Source organism: Neofelis nebulosa, chromosome 4 (genome assembly GCF_028018385.1).
Source record: "Neofelis nebulosa isolate mNeoNeb1 chromosome 4, mNeoNeb1.pri, whole genome shotgun sequence".
Taxonomy (NCBI): domain Eukaryota; kingdom Metazoa; phylum Chordata; class Mammalia; order Carnivora; family Felidae; genus Neofelis; species Neofelis nebulosa.
In genome coordinates this window covers 92,977,254-92,994,569 of record NC_080785.1, presented here as the reverse complement: position 1 = coordinate 92,994,569, position 17,316 = coordinate 92,977,254, and the positions used below count along the sequence as shown (strand labels likewise).

General features: G+C 42.8%; 2 protein-coding genes across 2 annotated transcripts in view; one reads left to right on the top strand and one right to left on the bottom strand.

Moving 5' to 3' along the window:
• Positions 1–13,345, top strand: part of LAMB1 (laminin subunit beta 1) — a 74,419-nt gene extending 61,074 nt beyond the window's left edge. The window contains exons 25-33 of the mRNA XM_058725387.1: positions 594–778; positions 1,892–2,133; positions 5,225–5,428; positions 6,060–6,204; positions 8,203–8,410; positions 8,621–8,762; positions 11,211–11,387; positions 12,741–12,900; positions 13,054–13,345. Of these exons, the coding sequence (XP_058581370.1) occupies positions 594–778; positions 1,892–2,133; positions 5,225–5,428; positions 6,060–6,204; positions 8,203–8,410; positions 8,621–8,762; positions 11,211–11,387; positions 12,741–12,900; positions 13,054–13,190 (1,600 nt within the window). The 3' untranslated portion in view covers positions 13,191–13,345. The remainder of the gene's footprint in view (positions 1–593; positions 779–1,891; positions 2,134–5,224; positions 5,429–6,059; positions 6,205–8,202; positions 8,411–8,620; positions 8,763–11,210; positions 11,388–12,740; positions 12,901–13,053) is intronic.
• Positions 13,346–15,921: 2,576 nt separating this feature from the next.
• The window catches only part of DLD (dihydrolipoamide dehydrogenase), a 35,077-nt gene continuing 33,682 nt past the window's right edge, over positions 15,922–17,316 (bottom strand). Inside the window, exons 13-14 of the mRNA XM_058725391.1 lie at positions 16,773–16,862; positions 15,922–16,678 (exon numbers count right to left, since the gene is read on the bottom strand). Coding sequence (XP_058581374.1) covers positions 16,613–16,678; positions 16,773–16,862 — 156 coding nt within the window. The 3' untranslated portion in view covers positions 15,922–16,612. The remainder of the gene's footprint in view (positions 16,679–16,772; positions 16,863–17,316) is intronic.

The window sequence follows — 17,316 nt, the reverse complement described above, 5'->3', positions numbered from 1 at the left end:
GGGTTGCTTGTCGGTGGACGAGGAGCCTCCTTTGATGGGACCTTGCTAAGGCGGAATGTACGGAGAGCTCATGTGGGTGGCTCTTTGTCTTCCTGGTGGCTGTGGGGCTTCCTCTCTGCATGTCTCATCTTGAAGGGGATCCCTGAGGTTTGGAGAAGAGCCTTTTTGGCAGGTGGCTGGGAGGCACAATTCTACACTGGCGTCAGTTAGGTCTTTTTGAGCTGTGGGGTTGTGTGGGCTTGGAGCCTGCCCACATAGGGGGCAGGAACTCCATGCTCTGGACCTTTGCTCAGAAGACAGCAGGTGTTCGGAATCCCTCTTCCGACGCATCCACCACAACACCGCTGATTGGCGCTTCTAGGCTTTTCTTCCAGGTCTTCGAAGAAAGGAAAATTGGTGGATTTGATACAGCTTCCTAATGTTGAAGAGAATAAAAACTAGTATTTGGAAGCAAATAGTTAACAAAGTACTGAGTTGGTTTGAAGTTACAGAGTAATGGGGACAGTATTTGTAGAAAATGTTAAAAAAAAAATGAGACTTCAGAATTCCCTTTGGTTGCTTTTACTTCTGGAAACTTACCCTTCTCTTTACAGGAAATTAACCAAAGATGTTACAGACAAGATGGCTCAAGTAGAAGTGAAATTGTCTGACACGGCTTCCCAAAGCAACAGCACGGCCAGAGAACTAGATTCTCTACAGACAGAAGCAGAAAGCCTAGACAACACAGTGAAAGAGCTTGCTGAGCAGTTGGAATTTATCAAAAACTCAGATATTCGGGGTGAGCATTTTTTGTGCCAATGTGCAATCCTGGACAACAGGATTTAACCCCCTCTGTCTAAACTTTTACTACAGCACTTTGAGAGTAAAAGTTAATACTTTCTAGTAATTTTATTTTATTTTAATTATTATTATTATTTTTTTTTAGCATTTATTTATTTTTGAGACAGAGACAGAGCATGAACAGGGGAGGGGCAGAGAGACAGGGAGACACAGAATCCGAAACAGGCTCCAGGCTCTGAGCGGTCAGCACAGAGCCCGACGTGGGGCTCGAACTCACGGACCGTGAGATCATGACCTCAGCCGAAGTCGGCCGCTCAACCGACTGAGCCACCCAGGTGCCCCGCTTTCTAGTAATTTTAAGGCTTTTTCTCATTGAGTCTCTGGCACAAGTAAGGATTACAGTCCCCATTTACAAATGTGGGAGCCGGGGCACGGAGAGACAAAGGGAGACGCCATGGAGTGAACAGCAGTCATCGTGTGTGAGAATGGCATCCCTTTCCAGGCTTTTTTCAGTGAATGGTTTAACCTCCTTGTCTTTTCTTGAAAATGGGCTCTCCTGAACAGTTAGGAAATTAAATTGGTACTTTAGCAAATTCTTTTATATTCAAGAATGTTGCCTGTTCAGGGAACAGTTTCTGCAGTGTTAGATAGCACTGACCATCCTATTGTACGCACGATCATTTATTTTTCTGGCTAGGTCCTTAAAGCCAAAACATGCCATGCTGTTTTACATATGTAATACTAGTCATTTGAGTGGATCGAAATAGTCAAATGACCAAGAAAAGATTAAAATACATCTGGACGTGTGATCTGCAGGCTGCCTGACACCACTAGCTATTGAGAAAGAACTGGAAAGTTGCCTGTATGCAGACATGTGCATGATTGACTTGATTTGTCATCCAGATGTTTGGCCAGAAATAGCTGTTAATAGGACAAAGTGTAGCCATTGCTCAGGAGAGGAAAGTTCCAGGTCTTCGTAAAGATTTTGGTCCTTGAGTTTTAAAACAAAACCACACAGTAAACTGAGGGCTGGAAGACACCAGATACGGGCATCCCTTACGGGCACGAGGACGAGAGGTTTAACCGCAGGCCATTTCATTTGATGCCCTAGGCGCCTTGGATAGCATCACCAAGTATTTCCAGATGTCTCTAGAGGCAGAGGAGAGGGTGAACGCCTCCACCACAGATTCCAACAGCACTGTGGACCAGTCGACTCTCACTCGGGACAGAGTAGAAGAGTTGTTGTTGGAACGAGAATCCCAGTTCAGGGAAAAACAAGAGGAACAGGCCCGCCTTCTGGATGAACTGGCAGGCAAACTACAGAGTCTAGACCTTTCAGCCGTTGCCGAGATGGTAAGGTTTTGAGGGTCTGGTCTCCAGGCTCTGATGCAAATTAGGAAGGAAACCCACCCTGTGTTGTCAGTCGTACTGTTCGTTTTGCAAATGAACCAGCAGGAGTGAACCTGGCCTCAGGTCTCTGGACCCCCTATGGGTATCCACCTTCAAGCCAGATAAAAACAAGAGTGGGTGCGGGTGCCTTTCCAACCTTCCCCCACGTCCAGCTAGCTGGTTCCACTGTGATACAAAGAATCAAGACTCCTTTCCCAGACTGTTAAATTGAATCTACGGCCATACCACCCTGAACCCGCCTGATCTCGTCTGATCTCCGAGGCTAAGCAGGGTCGGGCCCGGTTAGTACTTGGATGGGAGACCAGACTGTTAAATTGAATCGGTGACTTCTTATTCAGATTTTAACCTTTTTTAAACTGTAGACATTTTTTTTTCCACATAGTTCTTTATTATTTTTTTTAAGGTTTATTCATTTTCAAGAGACAGCAGGGGAGGGGCAGAGAGGGAGGGAGACACAGAATCCGAAGCAGGCTCCAGGCTCTGAGCTGTCAGCACAGAACCCGACATGGGGCTTGAACTCACAAGCTGCGAGATCATGACCTGAGCCGAGGTCGGACACTTAACCAACTGAGCCACCCAGGTGCTCCCTTTTTCACGTAGTTCTGATTCCAAATGCAAACTCCTTCACAGTGGAGCCATTCAAGAATATTTGGGGGCGGGGGGGGGGGGGGGGGGCTTCTTCAAAAAAATTAAAGGAGCAAAAGAATGTTTTCCCTGGGTGTAAATTAAAAATGTTCCTTTGTTCCAGTAACTTTACCTGGTGAAGATTAACCTTGAGACCAACCTCGAAAGTAGATTCATTTCCCAGAAGCTTTTAAAAAGTAACTCTGGAGCCAAATGAAATTGAGGAGTGAGTTTAATGAAAATCTGGCAGAGGGCCAAAAAAAGCCAAACTCTGCCTGTTTTCTTCCTCTTGCTTCCTTACCGTTTTTTATGGAAGGATACCTATTGGGAGAATTTGGAGCGTATTGTTTATAGACTCAGGCTTGTGCTCTCTTAGCTTAGGAACAGTAGAAAGCAGGAGGCAGGTGGTGCACAGAAGACCATGAACCGTTCAGGCTTCCTTACGATTTGGTTTTAGTGCAAGTCCCCTCCCTCCTGGCCTCCTCACCTTCCCCCCATCTCGCTGTCTCTGAAATTGGCAAAAACACACTGTCATGACTGTATTGTGCCCAACGTAATTGATGCCTACAAGGTGATAGATTATTAAGCATCATAGCATTTAGTGGAAAGAGGGAGTAAGGCGGATCACTCCTGTCGTGGCTTATTAGAAAAATCGAGGCCCAGAGCAACGTGTAGACTTCACAGGGGACAAAGTACATATAGGCGTGAAATGCCAATTCTCTCTTTCCTTCCAGGATTGAGTGCTACATTACAAATTCTAGTGAAAACCAGTAATCACAGATAAAATCTCTGCAAACTAAAATGAAAGCAGCTATCATGCTAAAGGAGGTTTGCTTGTTGCAACAGGTGTCTAGGAAGGGAGGACATGAAGGGTCCCTTGCCTGATCAGGCCATACGATTGGGGGCCCTTCCTGGTACCTGCTTTTCCATTGGGTGAACTGCCCAGGGATGAGCTGGCTTCTGTTCGCTCACTGCAGGTATTTAATTCTCCTATGAGATCTCCCTTTACAGGTTCCATACTGGTATTTCTTGGGTAGAGAGGTTTTTGTCCCTTTGTGTTTTTTGAGTACCTTCAGTTGTTTTTGCATCTGGTTTTTTTCCTGCTTGCAGGGTTGAAATAGAACAGATCTCCTAGGGTGTCGTCAGGTTGTTTTTAGAAGGCCTCCCTGAGGCCTTCTGCTTCTCTTCTTGATTACGGCTCATGTTCTCCTACGGCAATGCAGAATAAACTGTTTTCTGAAGCTTTTAATGTTCTGTAAGCCAGCTACATGAAAGACTATTTTTTTTAAGTATTTATTTTTGAGAGAGAGAGAGCACAAGCGGGGGGGGAGGTGCAGAGAGAGAGAGAAATACAGAATCTGAAGCAGGCTCCCGATGCGGGGCTCGAACCCACAGACCGTGAGATCATGACCTGAGCTGAAGTAGGTAGGACGCTTAACTGACGGAACCAGCCAGGTGCCCCAAAACTATTTGTTAATTTGAGATCTAATGGGATTGTAAGTACCAGAAAATTATTAGTCTAAGGAGTTGACTATTTATTCAAAACCTACCTTATTTCTTAAAAAGAATACCTTCCTTGTTTGGGATTATTACCTGCTTCTCACTGCCTCTTCTCAATATGAGAGGACGGTTCTGCAGTTTGCTCCCTGCTCAGCCTTTCCCATCACACACCAGACTTGTAATTTATCAGTGTGCATGTGCATGCAGTGGCCAGAGGATTATGGGGCGTTGCTTTTTGTAAAAGTGAAATCCACCTTTGCCACTACTATTTTCTGTTTTCCTCTCACGTCTGGAATGTTCTCCCACTTGCCCTGCTCAAACCCCACCAGACAACAAGGACATCCTTCCCCAACTACAGCTGCAGCCGTCAGTAGTCTCTCCTCTGTCTGCTTTCCTCCTTCCTGACAGTACCTGACCTATTCTTGGCTGTTTTATGCACAGTGAGCCTGTCTTCCCAAGATTTGAAGGTACTAAAAGGCCAGATAATGGGCCTTTTATGTCACCCTATTGACCAAAACAGACCAGATGCCAGGTCTAAAGAAGTTTGTCAATACCTCTTGTTTGTGTCAATCCAATGGTCTAGGATCAAGGGGAAGCATTCTTTGGTTCCCATGTTGGGCAGATTTCAACTTGACCCAGCAGATAACATTTGCACACCACATAGCGCCCATATGCTATTCCAGTTCATCAGGGCAGGAGGTATTGATGAAGCATCCTAAGTTTTCATGGCTCCCCTGGCCATGATTCCTGAGCTCTCGGCTCCTCTCTCCATCCTGAACACTATGTTCTCCAGCACCCTTGCTGAGGACCACCTACATGCTCTCTGGGGCCCCCTGGGCCACCCAGGCCCTGCACAGCTGTTGCAGACTCCCTCTCTGAAGGCCCGTGCCTGCCTCTTGGCTCGTTGCAGACCTGTGGGACGCCTCCGGGGGCCTCTTGTTCCGAGACCGAGTGTGGCGGCCCGAACTGCAGGACTGACGAAGGAGAGAAGAAGTGTGGGGGACCCGGCTGCGGCGGCCTGGTCACGGTCGCCCACAGTGCCTGGCAGAAAGCCATGGACTTTGACCGCGATGTCCTGAGCGCCCTGGCCGAGGTGGAGCAGCTCTCCAAGATGGTAATTAGGCCGACGGCCCTGGCGTTTGCTCGCAGTGACCGACTGGAGGAGGATCGGGAGGGGAGAAATCGGTTCTAAATGGTAAAATCAAAAGCGAGTGTCACCATCAAATAGGAAAGTTCAAGTTTTTGTGAGGTCAGGGAAATACACGAGGCGGTTTTGTTCAGAGATGATTTAGGAACGTGCTTTCTCCTCCTCACCGTAATCTGAGATTTACTGACCAGGGGGCCAGGCTTCTGAATACATTCAGCTGTGCTGTAAAAATCTCATCCTGAGCAACGAACTGAGCATTGACTTTTCCAAAGTGACAGAGTTAACTGAAATATTTATATTGATACCCCCCAAAAAATATTTTATAGGCCACCAGATGTTCTGGAGGAGTTAAACACATTAGAACAAATGTTTATACCCTAGCCCTGTCTGTAGAAGACTATCATGTAGCAATCTGTATACTGAGTACTTCCAGCCTCTATGGGGATACACTGCGGTTGAATGAAAAGCCATTTGTTTCTAAAAGCCCGGATTCCAAATGCATAGTTTCTCAGCATCATTTTCTGGACCATTTATAGTATTCTGGTCTGCTTTAGAAAGAGTGAAGCTGTTCCCTGGGTAATTTATTCCTCCTATTTAGGTCTCTGAAGCGAAACTGAGGGCAGACGAGGCAAAACAAAATGCTCAGGATGTTCTACAGAAAACCAATGCCACTAAAGAAAAAGTGGACAAGAGCAATGAGGACCTGAGAAATCTGATCAAGCAAATCCGGAACTTTTTGACCCGTAAGGAGTTATTTTCATTTTACTTTTAGATATTTCTTCCTATCTTGGAATATAAAAACTGGTTTTATTTACTTTTAACTTTTGCCAGGCTTCTATAAGCCATTTTTAAAAAATGTTTATTTTTGAGAGAGAGAAAGAGCACGGGTGCACGAGCAGGGGAGGGGCAGAGAGAGAGGTGGGGACAGAGGATCTGAAGCAGGCTCTGTGCTGAGAACCCAGCGCAGGGCTGGAACCCACAACCCAAACCATGAGACCGTGACCTGAGCTAAAGTTGGACACCTACCTGGCTGAGCCACAGCACCCCTAAAAACTGTTTTCTAAGAGTCTGTGTTTGAGAGACCAGAATTCAGGTCTGCGTTTTAGATAAAATCAATTTCTGCTTGGGAATAAAAAGTAACATTTCCCAAACCAAAACAAAAAAAAGTTCATGTTAAGAAATGTTGGCATTTCTTAAGCTTATGTGCACGTAAGAATCTCTGATGTTGTGCAGACACAGATGGGAAACCCAAGTAGGAAATCGGGAAGTCAAACCCATAGTGTGAGAACTGAATTTGGAATCTGTTCTAGATTACATAGAATGTCACTAGATCCTTAGAATAGTGGCTTATTTTGACATTGCCGGCAAAGCGTTGTAATCCTGTCATTTACAGGATCTTGTATTTATGGTCAGCTCTATCCCTTAGTGTTGTATCTAGAGGAAGAAAATCTCTAGAATTGGTGGTTCAGCGCATGTTTCTGGTCAACCATCTAAGTGTTACCAATAAGGAAGGTTTTGGCTTCTAGTTACACAAAACTTTTAAGTGAAATGGACTTAATAGAGATGCATATTATATCACATAACAAGTTCAGTAGTAGGATAGCTCCATGGTTCTGGGACCCAGGGAGTAAGAATATCAGGCTTGCTGTCAGGCCGGCTCCTCCTGGTTACAAGGTGGCTGCCAAAATTTCAGACTTCACATAAATACTCAATAATATCTAATGGAAGGAGACCCCACCTATTCCCATTGTACCTTTTTTAAAGGGAGGAAATCTTCCCCAGAAGCCGTGAGCAGTCCTCTCCATAATCTCACTGGCCAGAAATGCATCCCATGACGATGCAGAAATGTCACTGGCAAACAGAATGGGATTACCCTAATTGGCATGCCAATCTGCATTTAACTCTTGAGTTGCTAGGTTTACCTTACCTTAGAGGTAGGTGCCTGAACAAAATCAGTATTCTGTTAGCAGGAAAATGGGGAATAAGAAAGGAGCCAGTGATATCCTACGGGTATCTTATGAAACATCCTGTGGAAGCCATCGCTTGATCAAATATTTTCCTGTGCTCAAATCCTTAGGGGGTCCATTTTTGTATTAACAGTGAAAAAGAAAATCAAAAAACCTTCAATCAGTGACCTATTTAAAGCTTAACCTCTTGAGCATTTTTTCAACCACCTTTCACATTTGACATTTGAAATCCTTTGGCTTCTTTGATAATACACAGATTTTCCCCTTTTTGGTAATTTCCAAAATCCAGATCATTTGTACAAGGAATATGGGTTCCTTACATCTGCATTTATAATAGTCTCCTAGCTATTCTTCCAACCCCTAATAAATGTTTTCATTGCCTTTTAGAATCAAGTCCCAGATGTACATCCTGGGGTCCACTCTTTTCTGTAATCGGGACCATTCACTCTGTTTGACTTTCCACATGACATGCTCAGCCCATACAGTCTCTCCATCCAAAGATGTCCCTCTCTCTCCTTCCAAATCCTATTATCCTTCAAAACCTGATCAGTTCCTCATCCTCCACGAAGACTGTCCTGACTTTCTCAGCCTATGGGCAAATTCTAGTAGTTAACTGTTCCATGTGTAACTACTCAACGAGACTATAAGTTCTTAGACTATGTGTATACCTTGATGTCGCCCCAGAATGCTCTTCACCTGGTGGGTGACCAGAAGTGACTGAGTTAACCATCTGTGACTTTCACCTCTTTATGGGGACATCTTTGCTTTTGACAGAGGATAGTGCTGATTTGGACAGCATTGAAGCAGTTGCTAACGAAGTGCTGAAAATGGAAATGCCCAGCACCCCAGAGCAGTTACAGAACTTGACAGAAGACATTCGGGAGCGAGTTGAAAGCCTTTCTCAAGTAGAGGTTATTCTACAGCAGAGTGCTGCTGACATTGCCAGAGCGGAGATGTTGCTAGAAGAAGCTAAAAGAGCCAGGTATCTGAAGACGTTGTGGCATTTAGGGGGTTTATTTTGTGTATCTAGCAGGGAGTAAAAGGGATTTCTTCAACCAGTGAAATTTCTAAGTGTGACCTGTATGAGTCCCTCTGATTGATTCCAAAAAGGCTGTTCTTGGAAAGAAAGGTATTTTTAAATGCCCCGAGAGGAAGTACTTTTTCACATAGATTGTCTCATTCTTTTCCTCAGCAAAAGTGCAACTGATGTTAAAGTCACTGCAGACATGGTCAAGGAGGCTCTGGAGGAAGCAGAAAAGGCCCAGATTGCAGCAGAGAAAGCAATTAAACAAGCAGATGAAGACATCCAGGGAACCCAGAACCTGCTGACTTCGGTAAGATCCTTGCTGTACGTGGGAGAAAACAGGCACATAAACCCTATCAAGGTGCATTTGACAGTTACATGAAAACCATTACAACTAAACACTAAAGGATTCCTCTAATTTACATAAATCTGAACTACTCCCTCAGCACAGATGCTAAAAGTGTTTTTTGGGCGGGGGGGGGAAAGACCCTGAAGACACTGGAACATGAGGGCCCCCTTTACGTTCACCCCTACAAAAAGCCTAAGGAAGATAGTGTATATTTTTGTCTCCTGTTCAAGGACTCTATTTAAAATTTTTTTTTTTTTTAAACGTTTATTTACTTTTGAGACAGAGAGAGACAGAGAGAGACACAGCATGAACAGGGAAGGGTCAGAGAGAGAGAGGGAGACACAGAATCCGAAACAGGCTTCAAGGACTCTATTTAGTAGTATGAAGGATACTATTAATTTCCAAATTTAGTTTTAGAAAACTCATTCTGCTGTAAAGCGGCCCAAAAGTAACCTACATACTTAAGACCAGGATCTCAAAATTGATGAGGTGGGGGGCATCTGAATGGCTTAGTCAGTTAAGCATCTGATATCAGCTCAGGTCATGATCTCACAATCCGTGGCTTTGAGCCCCACATCAAGCTCTCTGCTGACAGCTCAGAGCCTGGAGCCTGCTTCAGATTTTGTCTCTCCCTATCTCACACTCTTTCTCTCTCTCTCCCTCTAAATAAACATTAAAAAAAATTTTTTTTTTAATGGATGGAGGAAAAAGTGGACTCAGGTGATCCTTACACATCTTCTCAGAATATATTTTGAAATTAGATGCTATTAGCCCTTCTCAAGCCAACAACCCATAATGTTTAAAATCTAGGAGGTGGTTTTTCAACCTGCTTTTCTTACCATTGGTTGATACAAACCTGTCTTCCCCTACTCTATTGTTCTTGAGACTCGACAGTTCCTTCAGCCACATTTCCTTCTTAATTTTGAGTAAACAAAAGGCCCTTTCTTCAGGCCACTTGTTCAAATGTAGAAAAAAAATATGACACTTTCCCACCAGACTATGTTCTCTTTGATTATTCTGACTTTTCTATCTCTAGGGTTTTTCAAATTTCTCACTGTGCTGTTATCATTTTAATGAACTTTAATTTAGGTGACTTGATAAAAAAAAAAAATTACTAAGTTTGGAAAAGCCAAATGGGAAATATAGGATTTAATCAAATCATACGTGGGATATTTGGCTTGATGATGTAAGTGAAAACTGGTTTTGTTTTTCTGGGGTCCCTGGGGGACAGGAAGCACTTTAGGTTAAGAATAAGAAAGAAAAAGCAACTCTAAACTATGCTATTAATGAAAGGTTGTCAAAAACTATTCACGCCTTTAAAACTATAGAGCTTATCCTCTAAGAACGATAAGAATACTTTTATGTTAATTAATAGGTGAGCTTTTAGGTTAAGAATCATTTAGCATGAAATACCTACAAATTTTACCATGTATCCACAGTGACTCCTTAGTTTAGTTATGACACTGTTATTATTCAGACCTAATTCTAAGGTGCTCCGTGAAATTGTTTCTTCAGTCATGGGTCAGACTACTTACTTGGGCTAGCTGTTAAAAATTGATGTTCATTGATTATTCTTTGAAAAGCGATCACATGTGGACCCTCACCAGTTACCCAAATAGATTTTCCTAAATGACTTTGAGTATTTATAGGTTCCAGCTGTTGCTTCCCCAGACTACGTGACCTCTCACGGTCCTATAGTAACTTTTCAGTTTTCAGAAACATTCCTGGCCTGCCTTACCTGAAAACACTCAACTTTCCAGGTAGTTGCTGAAGACCCATGACCTCCACTAGAGTTGAATATATTTTAATGTTTATTTTGTGACAGCACACGTGGGAGCAGGGGAGGGGCAGAAAGAGGGGGACAGAGGATCCAAAGCAGGCTCTGTACTGACAGCAGAGAGTTGGCGGGGGGGGGGGGGGGGGGGGGGGGGGGGTCAAACTCATGAACTGTGAGATCATGACCTAAGCAGAGTCAGACACTTAACTGACTGAGCCACCCGGGTGCCCCTTGGAGTTTAATATTTAGGGCTGACAGGAAAAACTAAAGGTGACTTGGGAGTACTCATTTTCCCACCCACAGTAATTTGGAAATTTATGTGGCAATCCTTTTCCTCACATCTGCTTATTTGTGAACATTGTTTGGCCAAAGTTTGCAGGTGTCCTTAAAATGCTTTCTCAACACATCAAGCTGTCTGGGGGTGGTTCAGTGAAGAATTTTACATTTCAGCCTAGATCATCAGAATTAAGAATAAAGATGGGCACTTTATATAAGCTTTCCTGAAATTATATTTTCCTTTTGGTCTAAAGTGAAACGGCAGAGTGGCCTTTTAATCTTCCTGTAAACTCGTATTCATAGCATGTCCTACCGCTTACTGATGGCTTGCTGGGTGACTGACATTGTACTTGTAGATTGAGTCGGAAACAGCGGCTTCGGAGGAGAACTTGCTCAACGCCTCCCAGCGCATCAGCGAGCTTGAGAGGAATGTGGAAGAACTGAAACGGAAGGCTGCCCAGAACTCTGGGGAGGCAGAATATATTGAGAAAGTAGTATACACCATGAAACAAAGTGCGGATGATGTCAAGAAGGTAAGTAAATCCTTGTGACTTCACAGCTGTGTTTTGTAAAGGAGCAATGAGCCTCCTCAACCGCCTTCCCTGGGATTAGTAAGGGATGTGGACCTAAGAGTTACTTATCAGAAACATCCCAAGTGACCGGTTTTGAAACAACGGTCTTTAGAGACACAGATGGAAAGGGTGGGAGTGGATATGGAAGTGTCCAGTAAGTGTCACCTAAGCCCTCATATCCAAACTTGGATAAGGGTGCAGAAAAATGAAAGTAACTTGGGGGCAGGGGGGTCTTTTATTTAACTGTTTGATTTAGAGAGAGAGAATCCCAAGCAAGCTCCACACCGTCAGTGCAGGGCCTGACACAGGGCTCAGTATCACAAACTGTGAGATCATGACCTGAGCTGAAATCAACCGACTGAGCCATGCAGGCGCCCCAGGGGCAGAAGTCTTAAAACCGGCGTACTGAGCTTGTACTTTATGGCATAATTACCTGGCCTTTAAAAGCAAGGTAGAAAAAGCTTAAGGGGTTCATACCAGAACAGCTGGCAGGGAACTAAACCTCACCCCTTCTTCTCGCTGGAAGGTGCTGTATTTTGCAGAGAAGGTCTCCTAGGATTCCCATTTGTCATTAGAAGCCAAGTTATCACTGAAACATGTTTAGTGGGCAAATGTCTCTCTCCAAAGGAACCTTTTAAACTTCTGAGGGGAGCATTCAACCCCTGACATCTGGTTAGGGAAGAGAACCGAACAGCGAGAAAAGTGTTCTGCCATGGTTTGTACTTTCTTGCAGCTCTGAGAGCATAAATCTCTCAAGCAGTCTTTACAGAGCATTTTTGCAAAAATATAGCACTTGATTACAGTAAGAACAAAACCCTGAAATGAAATCCCTCTATCAAATGGCTGTTGTTGGAACCGTGTTCCCCAAAAGCAGCACTTGCAGTGCCTTTTCAGTTTCACAGCTCCTCGCCCACCCCTGTGTGCATGCTAGTCTCCCCTCTCCTTCCTTAACTCTCTACGCACCCGGGTCCAGATCCAGATGGCCCTTGTCTGAGATCTAAATGATTGGATCTCAGCAAATCTACTTTAGAGAAAAATATACTTCTCTACCTCCATATAACTGTCCTATAACATCTCCAGAAAAGTGCTAACCTAAAGGCTTAGCCCTAGAGACCTGCTTACAACTCCAAACGTGAGTTTAAAAACTCATGTTGGTGTTACATTTAATTTCACTGTTGCACAATATTTTCAACATATTTACACTGAATAGCTCAACGCCCGCCCGAGTACGGTTCCAAGCTTGCTCCAATTACACTAGGCTCTTAATGTCCGAGATTACATTTATCACCACTTTGTGTCTCTATGGAACTACAGGCTCTGGATGGTGAAGTTGATGAAAAGTATAAGAAAGTAGAAAAATTAATTGCCCAAAAAACTGAAGAGTCAGCTGATGCCAGAAGAAAAGCTGAAATGCTACAAAATGAAGCAAAAACACTTTTGGCTCAAGCAAACAGCAAGCTGCAGCTCCTGAAAGGTAGGGCTTAGGCTCGTGCTTTCGGGACGTATTTAACAATAAGGACACCCATAAAGTTTCTTCTATTTAAAAGGCGGAAATCAAACGACCACTGTTAGATTGAGGTCAACCGAGAATAAATTGCTCAGACTTTTTTCTTTTTCTCTCCCACAGATTTAGAAAGAAAATATGAGGACAATCAAAAATATTTAGAAGATAAAGCTCAAGAATTAGTAAGACTGGAAGGAGAAGTCCGTTTGCTCCTCAAGGATATAAGCCAGAAAGTTGCTGTTTACAGCACCTGCTTGTAACAAAGGGCTGCAAGGTGGCTGAGGTGACCAAAGTAAAACAGCTACATTTTAAAAACTGACAATGATCTTCAAAACTAAAACTGATTACCTATTTAATGTTTTTAATCACATTTTGTATGGAGTTAAATAAAGTACAGTGCTTTTGTATAAATCTATATTGAGTATTCTTCTTACATTGTTTTACTGATTTAGTGTTCAGGAATCCCTTTAACCAAAAACATTTGCAATGTACAGATGGATTTATAAACAAGCCACTTGCCTCTGGGACCCCGATTTCTGTTTTGTCTGTAAACAGGCTGTAATCTGTCTGCTACATCAATATCCTCCACAAATCTGCCCCTGAAATCACCTCCCTGTGGGACTCCCAAGTGGAGGGGAGGAGAAAGGCTACAGCCTGAACCACCTTCACCATTTCAATGGCTGCTCAGGCAATCCAATCTCTGAAACTCCTCTAAATACTCCTCGGTCTGGGAAAGAGAACAGAAGGCAATTTTTAGAGAATGAGGAGGGTAAATTGTAGCTTTTAAGGGTTAGCAATCCCGGCCCTACTGTAGATGGTGAGGGGAGGGTTTAAACTGTATGCAGCCAGATATAAACATTGTTCCTGCCAGCTGAGCAGGGCACAGTACAAAGGGGTGCTGGAACTGCTCACCTTTATATTCTTTATTAGATTTCACAGACTAAAGATTCTCCACGGCAATCTGCAGGTGAGGCCAAAACAATCACAGGATGACCATTCCACACACTAAAGAAAATAGCGGGAGTACCGCCAGACCTGCGTCAACTTCACAGCCGAGCTAGCTGGGTAACAACAGGCCCCAAGTGGTTTTCTCACACATTCTCATTACAGCAAGGCCATGGCCGTGTACCACTACCAGCCACCCCCACACACAACACAGCTGCGTTTGAAGCTAGGCCCGAACAGAAGCTAAACGGACCTAATTCAAACAATAAGGCAACTTCCTCCCTCAAGGCAATGATGTCAGTTTTCTTTAGGTAGAGATCCCAATTTCTTTAGGTAGAGATCCCAATACCTAGCAAAGTAGTTTCACCTCATCATCTACTAGAGCAACTGTTCTCTTTCCTTAATTTTAAGTACTTTGTTTACTATTCATTCCTTTTCAGTTTAAAGACTCACTTTGAAATCACTCATTTTAATCAGCTCAGTGATTTGGACAACTGAGTCACACCCTTCACAAGCCAAGAAAATATTGAGAACTTAATAAATAAGTGAATATTTAAAATTCGTTTTACACCCACAACTTTGTTCCCACCTTGATATATGTAACCATTTTGTTTCTACAGCTAGGAATTCAAATTAAATTCTACTTCACTCTTCCCTAATTAGAAACTTTTTCCCTAGAGGAGGAGACAGGTTTTGAAGTTTAAATAAGCTGGCACTTCACATAAGATTGGGATTTCAGATTTTAAAGCACAAGAGGTCATTTCCAATAATGGCAAAGTAGCACATATCAGGACAACCCTCCTAATATCAAATGCAAACTCTGGACAAAATATATACATATTTTTAAAAAGTACAGGTCCGGGAAAACAACCAGAAGCAGGCAGAAGGTACAAGGGAGGTGACCAAGAACAGCACTGGGTGTAATTCCCATTTTTAACGGCTTTTCACTTGAGGGTAGGTCCCAGGAAGTGGCAACTTGGGCAGAAGCCAAGTTTTTCTGGTTACAGGATTGGAAGGACTGAATTTAGGGCAATGAGGAGAACTGACATAGGAGGAAGGAACCCCAGAAGAGCACGGCACGATGGGGAGGGCCACCCAACTGCACATATAATCTGCCCGACCTCTGGTTGGCCTGTGCCCCCAGCAAAGACAACAAACTTGGAGTCGGGAGTTTAGCCAAGTTAACTGCCTACTGAAGAAAAATTCCCTAGTTTTCAGAGGTAGGTAACAACCCAGAGCCTTTACAATGTCACATTCATAATGACCACACCACAATCTACGACTACTGGACGTAGGAAGAAAAAGGGGGATGGGACTCATTATGTGTGTGATGCCACTAAAACCCGAAGACTACTGAGCGTTTTCAGTAACAAGATACTGACGGTATCTTACTCCACACAGCTTTCTGCTGATAGATTACATTCTAAATTTTCCTTAGACTATGATCTTTAAATTGCAATCAAGTATCTAGTTTACATATTTCTTCTACTTCAAGATAGTTTCTTTTCCTTTTCAGAATACACTTACCTAAATTTAAGAAGTACTTAATCTGAATACTTAAATTTAGCTAAAATATGCAAAAGCCCATTTAACATTTAATTATTTGAGAAATGGCCATTTTACTTTTTCCTTCAAAGATTTTAAGTAACCTCTACACCCAGTGTGTGTGGGGCTCGAATTCACAACCATGAGGTCGAGAGTCGCATGCTCTATAGACTAAGCCAGCCAGGCGCCCCAAGCAATGGCCATTTTAAACATTAAGTCAACAAATACAAAGAAATAGTCATTTACCCAGCCAAGGACACACTGGAAATCCATAGAAGACAGCAGACTAAATATGCTATGTCTCCAAAAGTCTATGTTCCACATAGAGCTGGAATCACTAACACAGACATAAAGGTAAGGACTTTACAGTTGTCCCCCAGTGTGGTAAAAAGATACATCCGGGCCTCTAAAAGGAACAACAAAGAGAAATAAAAATACACACTAGCAGTAGTCAGAGAAGAACTAGGACCATCTTGGTATCCATTCAAAACAACCAGTAAATGTATATTTAAGACTGTTTATTTCTGGATTTTCATTCCCTGCTGTAATACATGAGTCCTCATTTAATATTTGAATTTCACAGATGTATCTCCTTAATTTGGATAACTAACTACAGACTGTAGACCTCAATGGGTCCTTAAAAATTTAAACATTCTACCTCTAAACCGTAAGAATTTGGGGATTAAATAAAACAAGTGAGAGACCATTTATTTACATTGGTTTGGTTTATACATATTTTAACCTTATTCTAATGACTAACTCTGTTTCCAATATGAAAACCAAGTTTAAAATAACTTGATCACCTTGCATCAAACACAGCTGGTTCACATACCCTACCTCCAGCTCCATCCATGTAAGTAAATCCAACTTTACAATAGCAGAGATTAAAAGCTACATAACATAAATTTAGTGAAGGTGAATTTTTCAGAAACAGCATGAAAATATGGGTTGAAGAAAATGTTCCAGGAAGCTACTATAAGTAGCTTCTTTCTCCAATATTAATGTGCTGAAACAAAATATTAAATTTATTTAAAATAGATGAGATTATTCCATTCCATCCAAACTTACTAAAACCTTCCAAAAGTTTCATAATTCAGTCCTAGAAATTCTTGGAGCTGTGAGCATTTCCTGTTCAGAAATGTGACCTCTACAAAAGCTCCCAGGAGATTTCAGAAAAATAGAATCTTCTATTTTAAAAGTTGATTGATTTGCCAAATGATGCAGCCAGGTTTGCTTCTCTAAATGCTTCTGATAAGGTCTGTAAAGGAAGAAATTTGAAATTACAAAGCAAATTATTTGCAGGTGAGACGAAAATCTAGGTAGGCATTATTCCGTACACTGTTGGTAATTACCGGGTGCGCGTGGCAGACTCTAGCTATATCTTCACAGGATGCTCCGTACTCCAAAGCAAGAGCAGCTTCATTTATCATCTCACCAGCACCCTTGAAAATAATAAACCAAGAAGTCATTTATGCCCCAAGGCAAAAACTACAAGCTAACAAGATTTGCTGTTACAGCAGTTAACCAAAGCCTCAGTCAGGAAAAGCTTCACAGAAAAGGTGGCACAGAAGTTAAGGGCCTAGGCTCTGGAGCCGGCTGTCCTGGATTCAAATCCTACCACTTACTACCTTAAGTGCTCATGCTGTCTGCTTCATTCCATTTATTCACTTCAGAAATGGGAACAGTGACTCCTACCTCCCAGAATTGGGAAAACTAAAGTTACTAAATGTATTCAGAAAAACGTATTCCAGAGTAAGTGCTCGAGGGGCCTATCATCGTGATTACATTGGATACCTTGGGGGAGGCCATACTTCAGATTCAGTGGTAGGAAAGGCTTCTCTTAGAGGCGCCACGTGAGCTGAGACCTTGTAGGAGCCACTCATGCAAAGCCCGGGA